Source organism: Pristiophorus japonicus, unplaced genomic scaffold (genome assembly GCF_044704955.1).
Source record: "Pristiophorus japonicus isolate sPriJap1 unplaced genomic scaffold, sPriJap1.hap1 HAP1_SCAFFOLD_1402, whole genome shotgun sequence".
Lineage (NCBI taxonomy): Eukaryota > Metazoa > Chordata > Chondrichthyes > Pristiophoridae > Pristiophorus > Pristiophorus japonicus.
In genome coordinates, this window is record NW_027251074.1 from 1 (window position 1) to 19,704 (window position 19,704).

General features: G+C 56.2%; 1 protein-coding gene across 1 annotated transcript; it reads right to left on the minus strand.

Annotated features, from left to right (window-relative positions):
- Positions 1–1,776: 1,776 nt before the first annotated feature.
- Positions 1,777–15,161, minus strand: LOC139242640 (E3 ubiquitin-protein ligase pellino homolog 2-like; the record flags this gene model as incomplete). The annotated part of the gene is made up of 4 exons (XM_070870443.1): positions 15,094–15,161; positions 5,014–5,172; positions 3,002–3,131; positions 1,777–1,878 (listed from the first exon to the last, which is right to left on the minus strand). Coding segments are annotated over exons 1-4 (459 nt in total), but the record flags the coding sequence as incomplete, so codon positions are not given.
- Positions 15,162–19,704: the final 4,543 nt, after the last annotated feature.

Below are 19,704 nucleotides of genomic sequence, written 5' to 3' on the forward strand. Positions count from 1 at the left end.
CCCCACCACACACCCCCCCCACACACACACCCCCCCACACACACACCCCCCCCCCCCACACACACACCCCCCCCCACACACACCCCCCCCCACACACACCCCCCCCCACACACACACCCCCCACACACACACACCCCCCACACACACACACCCCCCACACACACACACCCCCCCCCACACACACACACCCCCACACACCCCCCCCCACACACACCCCCCCCCACACACCCCCCCCCCCACACACACACCCCCCCCTACACACACACCCCCCCCCCACACACACACCCCCCCCACACCCCCCCCCACACACCCCCCCCCACACACACACACACCCCCTCCACACACCACCCCCCCACACACACCCCCCCCACCACACCCCCGCCACCACACCCCCCCCCCACACAACCCCCCCCCACACACCCCCCCCCACACACCCCCCCCCACACACACCACCCCCCCACACACCCCCCCCCACCACACCCCCGCCACCACACCCCCCCCCCCACACAACCCCCCCCCCACACACACACACCCCCTCCACACACCCCCCCCACCACACACCCCCCCCCACCACACACCCCCCCCACACACTCCCCCCCCCACACACACACACCCCCCCCACACACACACTCCCCCCCCACACACACTCCCCCCCCACACACACTCCCCCCCCCACACACACCCCCCCCCACACACACCCCCCCCCCACACACACCCTCACACACCCCCCCCACACACCCCCCCCACACACCCCCCCCACACAATCCCCCCCCACACACACACACACAGCCCCATACACACACACACCCCCCCCCCACACACACACAGCTCCCCCAGACACCCCCCACACACACACAGCCCCACACACACACTCCCCCCCCACACACACTCCCCCCCCACACACACCCCCCCCCCCACACACACCCTCCCCCACACACACCCACCCCCACACACACCCCCCACACAATCCCCCCCCCACACACACACACACAGCCCCATACACACACACACCCCCCCCCACACACACACAGCTCCCCCAGACACCCCCCACACACACACAGCCCCACACACACATCCCCCCCCCACACACACACACACACAACCCCCCCCCCACACACACAACCCCCCCCCCCCCACACACACACACACAACCCCCCCCCCACACACACATCCCCCCCCCACACACACACACACACAACCCCCCCCCCCACACACACAACCCCCCCCCCCCCACACACACACACACACACACACACACACACACACAGCCCCCCCCCACACACACAACTGCACACACAACCCCCCCCCACACACACACACACACACACACACACACACACAACCCCCCCCCACACACACACACACACACAACCCCCCCCCACACACACACACACACACAACCCCCCCCCACACACACACACACAAAACCCCCCACACACACACCCCCCCCTCACCGTGAGCAGGGTACAGTCCGCCCGCTCCTGCACTAATCGCCTCCATCATGGCCACCGCCTGTGGCCCCCTCGCCCCGTTTAACCCCTCCGCCCACTGCCCCCTCCCCCGTACCTCCTCCACCCCACCTCACACTCCTCCTCCTCCCTATCCCCATCCTCCCTAACCCCTCCTCCCCATCCCTCTCCATCCTATCCCCCCCTCCTCCCTATCCCCTTCCTCCCTATCCCCCCTCACCCCTCCATCCTATCTCTCTTCTCCCTATCCCCCTCCCCTCTCCCTCCCTCCCTCCCTCGCCCTGCCCCCTGGCCCGGGCCCCAGTACCTGGAACATGTCTGTGTTGCTATCGTGACTGTACTCCACAATGACCGACTGGCTCCGCGACAGGGTGTAGGACACGCTGTGCTGCCCCATGTTACTGAGTGCCTGCAATCAGAGGCCGCAGTTAGCCCGCTGAACCATCATAACACACACACATACATATATATACACCTGGCCCTTGTGTCCGAATCTCAAGGTCGAGGGTTCAAGCCCACGGAGCCTTGAGCCCCATAATCCAGACGGACACTCCCAGTGCTGGGACTGAGGGAACGCCGCACTGTCGGAGGGGCAGTACTGAGGGAGCGCCGCACTGTCGGAGGGGCAGTACTGAGGGAGCGCCGCGCTGTCGGAGGGGCAGTACTGAGGGAGCGCCGCACTGTCGGAGGGGCAGTACTGAGGGAGCGCCGCACTGCACTGTCGGAGGGGCTGTACTGAGGGAGCGCCGTACTGCACTGTCGGAGGGGCAGTACTGAGGGAGCGCCGCACTGCACTGTCGGAGGGGCAGTACTGAGGGAGCGCCGCACTGTGGGAGGGGCGGTACTGAGGGAGCGCCGCACTGTGGGAGGGGCAGTACTGAGGGAGCGCCGCGCTGTCGGAGGGGCAGTACTGAGGGAGCGCCGCACTGTCGGAGGGGCAGTACTGAGGGAGCGCCGCACTGTGGGAGGGGCAGTACTGAGGGAGCGCTGCGCTGTCGGAGGGGCAGTACTGAGGGAGCGCCGCGCTGTCGGAGGGGCAGTACTGAGGGAGTGCCGCGCTGTCGGAGGGGCAGTACTGAGGGAGCACCGCGCTGTCGGAGGGGCAGTACTGAGGGAGCGCCGCACTGTCGGAGGGGCAGTACTGAGGGAGCGCCGCGCTGTCGGAGGGGCAGTACTGAGGGAGCGCCGCGCTGTCGGAGGGGCAGTACTGAGGGAGCGCCGCGCTGTCGGAGGGGCCATTTTTCAGATGAGACATAAAACCAAGGCCTGCTCTCTCAGGTGGATGTAAAAGATCCCGGGGCACTATTTGAAGATGAGCAGGGGGGAACTCTGATGTTTGGCCCATTATTCCCCCAGCCTGCCCTGTTCATGGAATCTTGCTGTGCGCTCATTGGCCTGCTGCGTTTCCGACATCCTACAACAGCGACGGCCCTGCGAGAAATGTGCAGAACTGGGCGTGAAGCACGTTGGGGCGCCCCGGAGCGTGTGGACAGCGCTGGAGATACGGGGGTTAACCAGAGGTTGCACATTACCTTCGAGGCCAGTGGCGTTGACGTAATGTGGATCACATCTGGTTTGACACCGTTGGCACTCGGCCTCTTGTACAGGGCCAGCCGACTCCTGCGTCGGCCTCTGTCACCATTTGCCAGCGATCCATTGTACCTGCAGCGGGGAGAGAATCGCCTCGATTAGAACATCAGAAACAGGAGCAGGAGTCGGCCATTCGACCCCTCGAGCCTGCACCGCCATTTAATACCATCATGGCTGATCCGATCATGGACTCAGCTCCACTTCCCTGCCCGCTCCCTTATCATTTAAGAAACTGTCTATCTCTGTCTTAAATTTATTCAGTGTCCCAGCCTCCACAGCTCTCTGAGGCAGCGAATTCCACAGATTTACAACCCTCTGAGAGAAGAAATTCCTCCTCACCTCTGTTTTAAATGGGCGGCCCCTTATTCGAAGATTATTCCCCCTAGTTCTAGTCTCTCTCCCCTCCCCCCCCCCCATCAGTGGAAACAGCCTCTCTGCATCCAGTCAGGGGCTTGAGTCAAATCCGCAGCCCAGTATCGTGCCTGAAGAGAAGGTTGAGCTGATAGAGCTGTTCAAAACCCTGAAAGATTTTTGGATACAGAGAGTGTTCCTCTTGTGGGGAAGAGCACAACTACAGGCCTTCGATATAATGTCACTTATTCCGGAGATGACGGGGTTGTCTTATGAGGAAAGGTTGAGTAGGTTGGGCCTCTACACATTGGAGTTCAGAAGAATGAGAGGTGATCTTATCGAAACGTCTAAGATTATGAGGGGGCTCGACAAGGTGGATGCAGAGAGGATGTTCCCACTGATGGGGGAGACTAGAACTAGGGGGCATGGTCTTAGAATAAGGGGCCGCCCATTTAAAACAGAGATGAGGAGGAATTTCTTCTCTCAGAGGGGGGTGAATCTGTGGAATTCTCTGCCCCAGAGAGCTGTGGAGGCTGGGCCATTGAATATATTTAAGGTGGAGATAGATATTTGAGCGATAAGGGAGTGACGGGTTATGGGGAGCGGGCGGGGAAGTGGAGCTGAGTCCATGATCGGATCAGCCGCGATCGTATTGAATGGCGGACACAGCCCTGTTTGACCCCGGCCCGGACGTGGATCGGGTCGGTGGTGGATCCGTTGGTCAGGATCACGGCCTGCATGCCGTCGTGGAGCAGGCCGTGATCCTGACCACTTTTAGGGGCAGCCGAAACAGAGGAGGACGCTCCATAGACCCTCGCGGTTGGCGGTGTCAAAGGCCTTTGTGAGGTCAAAGGAGGCCATGTACAAGGGTTGGTGCTTGCTCCCTGCACTTCTCTTGTCGTTGTCGGGAGGTGAAGATCTCGTCCGTTGTGCAACTTTGTGGATGGAATCCGCACTGTGACTCCGGGAGGAGTTCTTCCACCCGAATGGTTAGCACAGCTGGAGGAACCTTACCCTCTTCTTCTGAGGCAGTCCCTCGGAGTCGAGGATGACTTGCTTCCACACTGCCACGAGTTCTCAGGTGACTGATGAGACCAATGTGGGACCCCCGCCCCCCCCTCCTCTGTCACAGGTGGGGCAGACGGTGGTGGGAGGGACGGGTGGGTTGCCGTGCGCTCTCGGCGACGAGACTCGAGGTGTTTGGCGCCTTCCCGGGTGCTCCTCCTCCTCTCCTCCTCCACCTCGAGGGTTCTCGGGCCAGGGATTCCCCCCCAGGTGCCGGTGGGGATGTTGCACTTTTCCGAGAGAGACTTTGAGGGTGCCCGTGAAGCGTTTCCTCAGAGCGGGGTCGGGGGTCGGGGATGGAGCGGGGTCAGGGGGGGGGGCGCAGTGGGGTCAGGGGTCGGGGTGCAGAGCGGGGTTAGAGGCACGGGGGGGGCGGGGTGGCGCGGAGCATGGTCAGGGCGGAGCAGGGTCGGGGGTCGGAGTGGGGTCAGGGTTCAGAGCGGGGTCGGGGGTCAGGGCCCAGGGGTCGGAGAGGCAGAACGGGGTCAGGGGGCGGAGGAGGAGCGGGGTCGGGGGTCGGGGCCCAGGAGAACCTTACCCTAAGACAATGAACTCTCCGTATTTGACGAACTCCTTGCTGGGGAGCGAGTGCTCGGCGAGGCCTGGGCTGGGGTGGAGCTGGGTGGGTCGGGTGAGGTTGTTGTGTAGGTCCAAAGACTGGGCAGTCACGGCGTCTGTGCTTCCCTCCAGCACCATTCTAGCAAAACACAGGAGGCCGAGAGTTAAACACTCGCACACGACATCGCCAACAGCACACCCGAGAAATGGCACCCCTCGAGTTTGCTCATCGGGGGGAGGGATGTTTGTGTTACAAATGGAACGCTTGCTATCTTTGGGCACCCAGTGTCTGCTTCACACCAACCCAGCGCAGTTACAGCACGGGGTTAGATACAGAGTAAAGCTCCCTCTACACTGCCCCATCAAACACTCCCAGGGCAGGTACAGCACAGGGTTAGATACAGAGTAAAGCTCCCTCTACACTGTCCCATCAAACACCAGGGCAGGTACAGCACGGGGTTAGATACAGAGTAAAGCTCCCTCTGCACTGTCCCATCAAACACTCCCAGGGCAGGTACAGCATGGGGTTAGATACAGAGTAAAGCTCCCTCTACACTGTCCCATCAAACACTCCCAGGGCAGGTACAGGGAGTTAGATACAGAGTAAAGCTCCCTCTACACTGTCCCATCAAACACTCCCAGGGCAGGTACAGCACGGGGTTAGATACAGAGTAAAGCTCCCTCTACACTGTCCCATCAAACACTCCCAGGGCAGGTACAGCACGGGGTTAGATACAGAGTAAAGCTCCCTCTACACTGTCCCATCAAACACTCCCAGGGCAGGTACAGCACGGGGTTAGATACAGAGTAAAGCTCCCTCTACACTGTCCCATCAAACACTCCCAGGGCAGGTACAGGGGGTTAGATACAGAGTAAAGCTCCCTCTACACTGTCCCATCAAACACTCCCAGGGCAGGTACAGGGGGTTAGATACAGAGTAAATCTCCTTCTACACTGTCCCCATCAAACACTCCCAGAGCAGGGAGAGCATGGCGGAGTGAGTGTGTGCTGTGATGGTGCAGTGGGAGGGGAGCTTATCTCCAAGCTGAAGGCGTCTGCACAAGGTGATGAATGGACAGAGAGAAACATCGAGAAAAGACTCGGGTGGATGCAATTTGTCTCTTCGAGACAAAGCTGGCCGGGCTGCACTGTCGTCTCGGATTTCAGTGGGAGCCGGTCGCTGAGTGTAAATCAATCGGCCTCGGCGTTTACACACGCCTGAAAAATTTATACTGCTCCGGCTAACGTTACATCGATGCGGGATGGAGCTGTGTCCCAGTTCAAGCTCCCTGCCCAAGGAGATCCAGGACCAGGCCTCAGCCTGTGTCACTGCTGGTGCTGTGGGTCTCTCCCTCCTTCTCGCTCTAGCTTCGCACTCAGTCAAAGGTCGTGGGTTTGAGCAACCACTCCAGAGACTCGAGCAGCTAATCCAGGCCAGCGCTCCCCGGTGCCTGTACTGAGGGAGTGCCGCACTGTTGGAGGGTCGGTACTGAGGGAGTGCCGCACTGTCGGAGGGTCGGTACTGAGGGAGCGCCGCACTGTCGGAGGGGCAGTACTGAGGGAGCGCCGCACTGTCGGAGGGGCAGTACTGAGGGGGCGCCGCACTGTCGGAGGGTCGGTACTGAGGGAGCGCCGCACTGTCGGAGGGGCTGTACTGAGGGAGTGCCGCACTGTCGGAGGGGCTGTACTGAGGGAGTGCCGCACTGTCAGAGGGGCAGTACTGAGGGAGTGCCGCACTGTCGGAGGGGCAGTACTGAGGGAGCGCCGCACTGTCGGAGGGGCAGTACTGAGGGAGTGCCGCACTGTCGGAGGGGCAGTACTGAGGAGCGCCGCACTGTCGAAGGGTCGGTACTGAGGGAGCGCCGCATTGTCGGAGGGGCAGTACTGAGGGAGCGCCGCACTGTCGGAGGGGCAGTACTGAGGGAGCACCGCACTGTCGGGAAGGAGTGCCGCACTGTCGGAGGGGCCGTCTTTCGAATGAGACGTTAAACCGAGGCCCCATCTGCCCTCTCGGGTGGATGTAAAAGATCCCGGGGCCGCAATTGGAAGAAGAGCAGGGGAGTTCTCCCCGGTGTCCTGGGGCCAATATTAACCCATCACTAAAAACAGATTATCTGGGTCATTACCATATTGCTGAGTGTGGGAGCTTGCTGTGCCCAAATTGGCTGCTGCGTTTACCACATTATAATAGTCACTACGCTTCAAAAACTGCTTCATTGGCTGTGAGGCGCTTTGGGACGTCTGGTGGTCGTGAATTGTGTTGGAGAGAGGGGAGTCTTTCTTTAAGGGTGGGCTGTAATTGGTTTCAGCAGACCTGGATTATGGAGAGGGAAAATCAGCTGAGATTACCACCTCTGAAATCGCTGTCCGGTGACCCTCCACGGCAAAGTGCGCGCGAAGGTATCGGGATGGGGCTTGGAGTGTGATGCACACTGCAGTCAAATAGCCCCACTCTCCCAGCTCACGCGCCCAGTTTGGGCAGTGGGGCGAACAAACACCGAACAGCAGCTGGCCTTATCTCCAAGTCGGGTTGGCGTGCACAACTTCATAGAACGACAGAAATTTACGGCACGGAAGGAGGCCATTTCGGCCCATCGTGTCCGCTCCGGCCAACCAAGAGCTACCCAGCCTAATCCCACTTTCCCGCTCTGGGTCCGTAGCCCTGTAGGTTACGGCACTTCAGGTGCACATCCAAGTACTGTTTAAATGTGGTGAGGGTTTCTGCCTCTACCCCCCTTTCAGGCCGTGAGTTCCACCCCAGACCCCCACCACCCTCTGGGTGAAGACATTTCCCCTCAAATCCCCTCTAAACCTCCCCCCAATTACTTTAAATCTCTGCCCCCTGGTTGTTGACCCCTCTGCCCAGGGAAACAGGTCCGTCCTATCCACTCTATCCAGGCCCCTCATCATTTTATACACCTCAATCAGCTCTCCCCTCAGCCTCCTCTGTTCCAAGGTAAACAACCCCAGCCTATCCAATCTTTCCTCATCGCTAAAATTGTCCAGTCCAGGCAACATCCTGGTAAATCTCCTCTGTACCCTCTCTTGTGCAACATCCTGGTAAATCTCCTCTGTACCCTCTCCAGTGCAACATCCTGGTAAATCTCCTCTGTACCTTCTCCAGTGCAACATCCTGGTAAATCTCCTCTGTACCCTCTCTAATGCAACATCCTGGTAAATCTCCTCTGTACCCTCTCCAGTGCAACATCCTGGTAAATCTCCTCTGTACCCTCTCCAGTGCAACATCCTTGTAAATCTCCTCTGTACCTTCTCCAGTGCAACATCCTGGTAAATCTCCTCTGTACCTTCTCCAGTGCAACATCCTGGTAAATCTCCTCTGTACCCTCTCTAGTGCAATCACAGCTTTCCTGTAATGTGGTGACCAGAACTGCACGCAGTACTCCAGCTGTGGCCGAACTAGTGTTTTATACAGGTCAAGCATAACCTCCCTGCTCTTATATTCTATGCCTCAGCTAATAAAGGCAAGTATCCCGTATGCCTTCTTAACCACCTTATCTACCTGGCCTGCTACCTTCAGGGATCTGCACTCCCAGGTCCCTCTGTTCATCTACACTTCTCAGTGTCCTACCATTTAATGTATATTCCCTTGCCTTGTTAGCCCTCCCCAAATGCATTACCTCACACTTCTCTGGACTGAATTCCATTTGCCACTGTTCTACCCACCTGACCAGTACATTGATATCATCCTGCAGTCTACAGCTTTCTTCTTCAATATCAACCACACGGCCTATTTTAGTGTCATCTGCAAACTTCTTAATCATACCCCCAACATTTAAGAGCGAGTCACTGATATATACCACAAAAGGCAAGGGACCCAGCACTGAGCCCTGCGGAACCCCACTGGATATAGCCTTCCAGTCACAAAAACACCCATCAACCTTTGCTTCCTGTCTCCGAGCCAATTTTGGATCCAACTTGCCACTTTGCCCTGGATCCCGTGGGCTTTTACTTTCGTGCCATGCGGGACCTTATCGAAAGCCTTTGCTAAAATCCATATGCACTACATCGTACGGCCTGCCCTCATTGGCCCTCCTCGAAAAGTCCACGGGGGGGGGGGGGGGCGGAGTTGTGAGGCACCACATGGTCGCCCAGCCCTGCCGGGTGATCGCCCTCGGGGCTCGCGTGCAGCACCTCGTGGGGAGGTGGGGGGAGAGAAACCGACAGGAGTTGGCAAGGTAACGCGAGGGGAGAGTGAAGCGGGTGGGCTGCTTGCTTGCTGCCGATCCCCCACAGAGTGAATCACTGCTCCCTGTCACGACGTAATCAGCCTCTTCAAAGCACCCCATCTGCAAGCTCTAACTGGGCGACTTTACACAGAGTGTTACATGAACATCATTCCCTCCCACTCCCGAGCTTTATTTATAACTTCTCGCTCTGTCTCATCATGTTCCGTCCTCCCCCTCCAATCCTGCTAACATTACAGAGAATTACACAGCACACAGACACAGCCCACTGGGCCCTGGCGCTCCGTGCCGGGGTTTATGCCCCACCGCTCCGTGCCGGGGTTTATGCCCCACCGCTCCGTGCCGGGGTTTATGCCCCACCGCTCCGTGCCGGGGTTTATGCCCCACCGCTCCGTGCCGGGGTTTATGCCCCACACCAGCCCCGCCCACCCCTCTCCATCTCCCCCCCATCACCCCATCCTTCTATCCCTCTCTCCCCCGTGTGTTTATCCAGCCTCCCCTTAAATACATCGATACTATTCACCTCAACCCCTCCCTGTGGCAGCGAGTTCCACATTCTCACCGCTCTCTGGGTAAAGACGTTTCTCCTGAATTCCCCATTGGGTTTATCAGTGACTGTCTGATATTGGTGGCCCCCAGTTCTGGTCTCCCCCACAAGGGGAAACATTCTCTACGTCGACCCTACAGACCTCTATCAGCTCACCCCTCAGACTTCTCTTTTCTAGAGCAAAGGGACCCAGTCTGTTAGTCTTTCCTGATCGTTATAACATCTCACTTCTGAGATTATTCTTGTAAAACTTTTTTTTACATCTTCTCCAGTGCCTCGCTATCCTTTTTATATTACGGAGACCAGAACTGTGCACAGTAACTCCCAGTGTGGGATATGGAGACCAGAACTGCGCACAGTAACTCCCAGTGTGGGATATGGAGAGCAGAACTGTGCACAGTAACTCCCAGTGTGGGATATAAGAGACCAGAACTGTGCACAGTAACTCCCAGTGTGGGATATAAGAGACCAGAACTGTGCACAGTAACTCCCAGTGTGGGATATAAGAGACCAGAACTGTGCACAGTAACTCCCAGTGTGGGATATGGAGAGCAGAACTGTGCACAGTAACTCCCAGTGTGGTATATAGAGACCAGAACTGTGCATAGTAACTTCCACTGTGGGATATGGAGACTGGAACTGTGCACAGTAACTCCCAGTGTGGGATATGGAGACCAGAACTGTGCACAGTAACTTCCAGTGTGGGATATGGAGACTGGAACTGTGCACAGTAACTCCCAGTGTGGGATATAGAGACCAGAACTGTGCACAGTAACTTCCAGTGTGGGATATGGAGACCAGAACTGTGCACAGTAACTCTAAGTGAGTATTTTAGTATCAGTCTACACTCCTGTGGATGAGGGTGATATTTCAACTGTGGGTTACCTTGTATTAAATAACAGTATAAATATTAAAATAGAGAGAGATCTCATCTTTAATAGACGAGGAAAGCTCAAAATGCTGTGTTACTGACTATCTGTACTGATGTTAATCCAGCAACCCTCACACTGTCACTCAGTAACCCCTCTCCCCCAGCGCCCTGTGTTACTGACTGTATCTGTACTGATGTTAATCCAGCTCCCTCACACTGTCACTCAGTAACCCCTCTCCCCCAGCGCCCTGTGTTACTGACTATATCTGTACTGATGTTAATCCAGCTCCCTCACACTGTCACTCAGTAACCCCTCTCCCCCAGCGCCCTGTGTTACTGACTGTATCTGTACTGATGTTAATCCAGCTCCCTCACACTGTCACTCAGTAACCCCTCTCCCCCAGCGCCCTGTGTTACTGACTGTATCTCTACTGATGTTAATCCTGCTCCCTCACACTGTCACTCAGTAACCCCTCTCCCCCAGCGCCCTGTGTTACTGACTGTATCTCTACTGATGTTAATCCTGCTCCCTCGCACTGTCATATGCTCCTTTTAAATTCTGACCTAGTTTTCCAACCATTCATGGACAGAGAACAGCAAATCTATCCCTTTTCCCTTTCCTTTCTCGAAACCAATCTTGCTGCAGCTGTCCAAGGAGTCACCCCTTGTGTGGGAGTCTAGGAGAGAGAGTGTCGATGGGGCTGGTCTCCCATGGGAGTCATCACAGACTGGTACAGGTTGTGTTCACTTGACAGCTGTGCAGTTTCTAGCATGCGCCATACAATCAGAGAATGATACCGCACAGGAGGATCCCATTGGGCCATCAAGCCTGTTACACAGGAACAGGAGGATCCCATTCGGCCCCTCGAGCCCGTGCAGTGCCGGCTCTGTGACAGAGCGATCCAATCAGTCCCACTCCCCCCCTGCACTTTCCCCACAGCCCCGGCACATTTCTCCTGTCCCAGTATTGATCCAATTTCCGGTTTGAAAGTCACGATCGAATCTGCTCCCACCGCCCTTTCAGGCAGCGCGTTCCCGATCACAACAACTCGCTGCGTAAAAACATTCTCCTCGTCTCCCCCTCTGGTTCCATCGCCGATTATCGTCAATCCGTCTCCCTCTGGTTACCGGCCCTCCTGCCCCCGGGAACAGTCCCTCCTGATTTACTCCGTCAGAACCCCCCGTGTGATTGTGAACATCTCGATCAAATCTCCCCCTTAACCTTCTCTGCTCCAAGGGGAACAACCCTGGCTTCTCCAGTCTCCCCATGTCACTGAAGTCCCTCATCCCCCCGGGACCGTTCTGGTCACTCTCCCCCTGGACCCTCTCCAAGGCCTCGACATGGAAACATAGAAAATAGGAGCAGGAGTAGGCCATTCGGCCCTTCGAGTCTGCACCGCCATTCAATATGGCTGATCCTCTATCTCAACACCATATTCCCGCTTTCTCCCCCATACCCCTTGATGCCTTTTGTGTCTAGAAATCTATCTATCTCCCTCTTAAATATATTCAGTGACTTGGCCTCCACAGCCTTCTGTGGTAGAGAATTCCACAGGTTCACCACCCTCTGAGTGAGAACATTTCTCCTCATCTCGCTCCTAAATTTCCTACCCCGTATCCTGAGACTGTGACCCCTTGTTCTAGACTTCCCAGCCCCGGGGAAACATCCTCCCTACATCCAGTCTGTCCAACCCCGTCAGAATTTTATACGTTTCTAAAGTACGGAGCCCAGAATTGGACCCAGTTCTCTGACTGGGGCCGAACCAGGGGTTTATAAAGGGTTTAGCAATAACGTCCTTGCTTTTGTACTCTGTGCCTCTATTTATAAAGGCCAGGGTCCCGTGTATGTTTAACAGCCTTCACAACCTGCCTGCCACCTTCAAGGACTTGGGTACGTACAGCCCCGGGTCTCGCTCTTCCTGCACTCCCTTTAAAATTCTACCCTATAGTTCATACTGTCTCTCCTTGCTCTTCCGACCAAAATGTATCACTTCACACTTATTACTAAATTTCATTTGCCGCGTGTCGGCCCATTTCACCAGTCTGTCTGTGTCCTCACTGTTACCGTCCCCCTGCTCACTGTATAACTACAATTCCCAGTTTTGTGTCCCCTCCAAACTATGAAATGACGCCCTGTGTGTCCCCAAGTCATTAATGTATATGGAATCGAGTAGCTGTCCCAACACCGACCCCTGGGGTACACCACTGCACCCAGTCTGAAATAACAACCGTTCACCTGAAATAACAACCGTTCACCGCGGACTTGCCGCTCTCTGTCCCTCAGACAATTTCGGATCCACGCAGCCAGGCTCACTTTTGTCCCATGGGCTTGAACTGTAAGTGGACAGTGACTAGGGGAGGGGGAACCTTGGCTGATTTACCCGCCCCCCCCCCTCACCTTAGCCCAGGGGGTCCACAGAGTGCATCAACTCTCCCATTGCTACTGTCATCTGTGGCTCAGTGGGCAGCACACTGGCCTGAGTCAGAAGGTTGTGGGTTCAACTCCCACTCCAGGGACTTGAGCACAAAAATCTAGGCTGACACTCCCAGTGCAGCACTGTCGGAGGGGCAGTACTGAGGGAGCGCCGTACTGTGCTGTCGGAGGGGGCAGTACTGAGGGAGCGTCGCACTGTTGGAGGGGCAGTACTGAGGGAGCGCCGTACTGCGCTGTCGGAGGGGCAGTACTGTGGGAGTGCCGCACTGTCAGAGGGGCGGTACTGAGGGAGCGGCGCACTTTCAAAGGGGAGGTACTGAGGGAGCAGCGCACTGTCGGAGGGGCGGTACTGAGGGAGCGGCGCACTGTCGGAGGGACAGTACTGAGGGATCGCCGCACTGTCGGAGGGGCAGTACTGAGGGAGCGGCGCACTGTCGGAGGGGCAGTACTGAGGGAGCGGCGCACTGTCGGAGGGGCAGTACTGAGGGATCGCCGCACTGTCGGAGGGGCAGTACTGAGGGAGCGGCGCACTGTCGGAGGGGCAGTACTGAGGGAGCGGCGCACTGTCGGAGGGGCAGTACTGAGGGATCGCCGCACTGTCGGAGGGGCAGTGCTGAGGGATCGCCGCACTGTCGGAGGGGCATTACTGAGGAAGTGCCGCACTGTCGGAGGGGCTGTCTTTCAGATGAGACGTTAAACCCAGGTCCTGTCTGCCCTCTCGGGTGGATGTAAAAGATCCCGGGGCCACTATTGGAAGAAGAGCAGGGGAGTTCTCCCCGGTGTCCTGGGGCCAATATTTATCCCTCGACCAACATCACTAAAACAGATGATCTGGGTCATTATCACATTGCTGTGTGTGAGAGCTTGCTGTGCGCAAATTGGCGTTTCCACATTACAACAGCGACTATCCTTCCCCCCCCACCCCCCCCCAAAAAAAGTACTTCATTGGCTGCAAAGTGCGTTGGGAGGTCCTAAGGCGCTAGAGAAATGCAAGATGTTTCTTTGCAACGCAGCTCAGACAAGGGGCTGGTTTTATCCTGACTGGGAACTGCACTCAATGGGATTTTAGGGGGTGTGGCGGCGGGGAGGTGGTTTGGTCAGAGCAGAGGCTAATTTAGGATTTAAAAAACAGCAATGCTGACAGTCCTGCACTGTGAAATCCTAACAGGTCAGATCAGGGAACCGCTAATAAGTCTGGAAAGATGATTGTTGCAGAGGGCTCGCTTGGTGCGTTCCTTTAAGAGCTGCAGTGTGTATAAATAGCAAAAGGGCATTCATTCACATTGGGAGTGCAATGGATCAGGGTGGGATTGATGCAACAACTCGCCCCGGGTGTGTGTATACCGAGGTTGGAAGGCGGCCTGAACACAAATAACACAGAACTGCGCGAGTTACCAATCTATCCATTGCGTAATTATTACAGAGGCAGTATGTACCACTATGGACAGACAGCAGCACCTTGTACAGCAGCCCCTACCCTGACATTTGCATCATTTTAAACCACAGGGACCTGTGGGTGGGGAGTGTGCAGGCAGCAAGCAAATTAAACAAATATGCATAAACAAATATTCACAAAGCTAAATATATATTCTTTTTTTTAATCCTGTTTCCTTTAAGGCCATGCATTCACCCCTCTCCAAATCTAACCCCCCCCTCCCCCCGACTCTCCAAATGCAAACACACGTGTAAATAAATATACAATTTTAAATAAGCAGCGTCCAAATATTTCTGCATCGTCCCTCGCACAGACAAAAAAACAAGATAGTGTGTGTGTGTGTGTGTGTGTGTCTGTGGAGAGGTGGAAGATAAATAAGCCTGCAGTTCTAATTTAGTACGCAATTGTCTTCAGTTGCACAGGCTTGTAAAATATTTATTCTGCAAAGAATTTAAAAAATAAATAACATTGCAAACATACTACAATGTGCAATTGGTTGCTGTTTACTGGCAAATAATTACATATTTGCTATATAGATATTATTATAGATATAAATAAAGAGCTATACCCTGTGCTGCCGATGTCCACAGGATAGTTATTTGCCTGGTTCTCGAGTGCCTTTGGTTTTAAACCCATCTGCTTTAATAGCCCCGCAGTCTTGAAAGTGGCACATTGTATCTCTGTGTCTCTGGCAATTGCAACCTCCCCAGGATTTCTCCCTGTGATTGACAGGCTGGGCCATCCCCCTGGAACCTGGAGCCTGGCCCCGCCCCCTTCCCTCCCATTGGCCGGCATTCCAAACCCCGCCCTCCCCTGTGACGCGGGCTGCATGGCGAATGGCGTGTGACGTGGCTGCACCCAAGGCCAAAAGCATGGGAGGTGATTGGGAGATGGGGGAGAGCACCAAGGTAGCATGGGCCAAATGGCAAATGGGCCCCAGCCACCGCTCCTACGTTGCTGGGTCCGTTCACCCCCCCCCCCCCTCGGCCCGCCATACCTTGGCAGAGGTGGTGGCCCCCCCAATATAGCACAGAAGTTGACCGTTCAGCCCATGCTTGACCATACAGGCCCTTTCGACAGAGCACCCACACCCCCCCCCCACCCCCATCAATGTAGCACAGAACAAGGTCATTTGGACCATCCTTGCACGTACCAGCGCCTTCGAGAGAGCCACACATTTAGTCCCGTAGAATTATGCCGCACAGAAAGAGGCCAGTCCGCCCGTCAGGCCTGTGCCAGCCCTTCGAGAGAGCTGCCCAATTCAATCCCATGCAATGATACAGCACTGAAGGAGGCCATTCAGCCCACGCTGGACCTTCGACAGAGCTGTCCAATTGGTCCCGCAGAATAATGCTGCACAGGAGGAGGCCATTCGGCCCATCAGACATGTGCTGACTCTTTGACAGAGCTGAACAGAAAGAAAGACTTGCATTTATATAGCGCCTTTCACGACCACTGGACGTCCCACGGCGTCTCACAGCCAATGAAGTACTTTTGGAGTGCGCTCACTGTTGTGATGTGGGAAACGCCAATTTGCGCACAGCAAGATCCCACACACAGCGATGTGATAATGACCCAGATCATCTGTTTTAGTGATGTTGGTTGAGGGATAAATATTGGCCCCAGGACACCGGGGAGAACTCCCCCTGCTCTTCTTCCAATAGTGGCCCCGGGATCGTTTACATCCACCCGAGAGGGCAGACGGGGCCTCGGTTTAAAGTCTCATCCGAAAGACGGCACCTCCGACAGTGCGGCGCTCCCTCAGTACTGCCCCTCCGACAGTGCGACGCTCCCTCAGTACTGCCCCTCCGATAGTGCGGCGCTCCCTCAGTACCGCCCCTCCGACAGTGCGGCGCTCCCTCAGTACAGCCCCTCCGACAGTGCGGCGCTCCCTCAGTGCCGCCCCTCCGACAGTGCGGCGCTCCCTCAGTACCGCCCCTCCGACAGTGCGGCGTTCCCTCAGTACCGCCCCTCCGACAGTGCGGCGCTCTCTCAGTACCGCCCCTCCGACAGTGCGGCGCTCCCTCAGTACCGCCCCTCCGACAGTGCGGCGTTCCCTCAGTACCGCCCCTCCGACAGTGCGGCGCTCTCTCAGTACCGCCGCTCCGACAGTGCGGCGTTCCCTCAGTACCGCCCCTCCGACAGTGCGGCGTTCCCTCAGTACTGCCCCTCCGACAGTGCGGCGCTCCCTCAGTACTGCCCCTCCGACAGTGCGGCGCTCCATCAGTACCGCCCCTCCGACAGTGCGGCGCTCCCTCAGTACTGCCCCTCCGACAGTGCGACGCTCCCTCAGTACTGCCCCTCCGACAGTGCGACGCTCCCTCAGTACTGCCCCTCCGACAGTGCGGCACTCCCTCAGTACTGCCCCTCCGACAGTGCGGCGCTCCCTCAGTACTGCCCCTCCGACAGTGCGGCGCTCTCTCAGTACTGCCCCTCCGACAGTGCGACGCTCCCTCAGTACCGCCCCTCCGACAGTGCGATGCTCCCTCAGTACTTGCCTAGATTTATGTGCTCAAGTCCCTGGAGTGCGACTTGAACTCACAACCTTCTGACTCAGAGGCAAAAGTGATAACCACTTACTCACGAATTACCCATTCAATTAGTCCCATTCAAAGCATGACACTGCACAGAAAATAAGAAATAGGAGCAGGAGTTGGCCATTCGGCCCCTCGAGCCTGCTCCGCCATGCAATGAGATCGCGGCTGACCTTCGACCTCAACCCCACTTTCCCGCCCGATCCCTCGATTCCCTTAATATCCAAAAATCTCTCGATCTGGGCCTTGAAGACTGAGCCTCCCACGGCCCTCTGGGGCAGAGAATTCCAAAGATTCACCCCCCTCTGAGTGAAGAAATTCCTCCTCATCTCAGTCCTAAATGGCCGAGCCCTTATCCTGAGACTGTGAGCCCTGGTTCTAGACTCCCCAGCCCCGGGGGGAAACACCCTCCCTGCATCTACCCTGTCAAGCCCTGTAAGAATGTTATCTGAATGAGGCCATTCGGCCCATCGTGCCTGTGCTGGCTCTTTGAACGAGCGATCCAAATAGTCACAAACACCCTGTTCCTTCCCCGTTATCCTGCAAACTTTGGTACCTCAAGTATTGATCCAATTCCCGGTTTGAAAGTTACGATTGAATCTGCTCCCACCGCCCTTTCAGGCAGCGCGTTCCCGATCACAACACCATTAACAATAATTAAAAATGGATTCTGTTTTGGTTCTTTGTCTGTTTGCCTTCCCCTCCTCTCCTGAAGGTGAGAGGGTCCCACAAGCTCCAGGCAACCCTGTGACAGTTCATCCATTCCTCACTCACTGAGTGTGGCAGTGTGTTGAACTGTCCATGCAGAGGACCGAGCTGTCAGCTGTGGCTCAGTGGGTCGTACTCTTTCTCTCGGGTCTGAGTCAGAAGGTTATGGGTTTGAGTCCCACTCCAGAGACTTGAGCCTCATAATCCAGGCTGACACGCTCTACTAAAGTACTGAGGGAGTGTCGCACTGTCGGAGGGGCAGTACTGAGGGAGCGCCGCACTGTTGGAGGGGCAGTACTGAGGGAGTGCCGCACTGTCGGAGGGGCAGTACTGAGGGAGTGCCGCACTGTCGGAGGGGCGGTACTGAGGGAGTGCCGCACTGTCGGAGGGGCAGTACTGAGGGAGCGCCGCACTGTCGGAGGGGCGGTACTGAGGGAGCGCGGCACTGTTGGAGGGTCAGTACTGAGGGAGCACCACACTGTTGGAGGCCCAGTACTGAGGGAGCACCACACTGTCGGAGGGTCAGTACTGAGGGAGCGCTGTACTGTGCTGTCGGAGGGGCAGTACTGAGGGAGTGCCGCACTGTCGGAGGGGCAGTACTGAGGGAGTGCCGCACTAGCGGCGGGGCAGTACTGAGGGAGCACCGCACTGTCGGAGGGGTAGTACTGAGGGAGCGCCGCACTGTCGGAGGGCCAGTACTGAGGGAGCGCCGCACTGTCGGAGGGCCAGTACTGAGGGAGCACCACACTGTCGGAGGGCCAGTACTGAGGGAGCGCCGTACTGTGCTGTCGGAGGGGCAGTACTAAGGGAGTGCCGCACTGTCGGAGGGGCAGTACTGAGGGAGTGCCGCACTATCGGAGCGGCAGTACTGAGGGAGCACCGCACTGTCGGAGGGGTAGTACTGAGGGATCGCCGCACTGTCGGAGGGCCAGTACTGAGGGAGCGCCGCACTGTCGGAGATGTTATCTTTTGGATGAGATGTAATAGATCCCACGGCCACTATTTGTAAGAAATGCAGGAGGTGGAGGGGATTCTCTCCGGTGAGGGAGTGCAGCGAAGGTTCACCAGACTGATTCCCGGGATGGCGGGACTGACATATGAAGAAAGACTGGATCGACTAGGCTTATAATTCACTGGTGTTTAGAAGAATGAGAGGGGATCTCATAGAAACATATAAAATTCTGACGGGATTGGACAGTTTAGATGCAGGAAGAATGTTCCCGATGTTGGGGAAGTCCAGAACCAGGGGTCCTAGTCTAAGGCTAAGGGGTAAGTCATTTAGGACCGAGATAAGGAGAAACTTCTTCACTCAGAGAATTGTGAACCTGTGGAATTCTCTACCGCAGAGAGTTGTTGAGGCCAGTTCGTTAGATATATTCAAGAGGGAGTTAGATATGGCCCTTATGGCTAAAGGAAATCAAGGGGTATGGAGAGAAAGCAGGAAAGGGGTACTGAGGGAATGATCAGCCATGATTATATTGAATGGTGGTGCAGGCTCGAAGGGCCGAATGGCCTACTCCTGCACCTATTTTCTATGTTTCTATGTCCTGGGGCCAATATTTATCCCTCAACCAACATCATTAAAAACAGATTATCTGATCATTATTACACTGGTGATTGCGGGAGTTTGCTGTGCACAAATTGGCTGCTGTTTGGCGTGTTATGACAGTGAGCGTCCTTTAAATAATTGGGCGTGAAGCCCCTTGGGATGTCCTGAGGTGGTGAAAGGCGCTATATAAATGCAAGCCTTTGCGTTTTCTTTCTGATTCTGTTCCTGCTTTCTCTCCATAAACCTTGATCCCTTTAGTCGTCAGGCCCATATCGAACTCCTTTTTAAATATATCCAACGAACTGACCTCAACAACTTTCTGTGGTAGAGAATTCCACAGGTTCACCACTCTCTGAGTGAAGAACATTTGGGACACAGAAGGATGGTA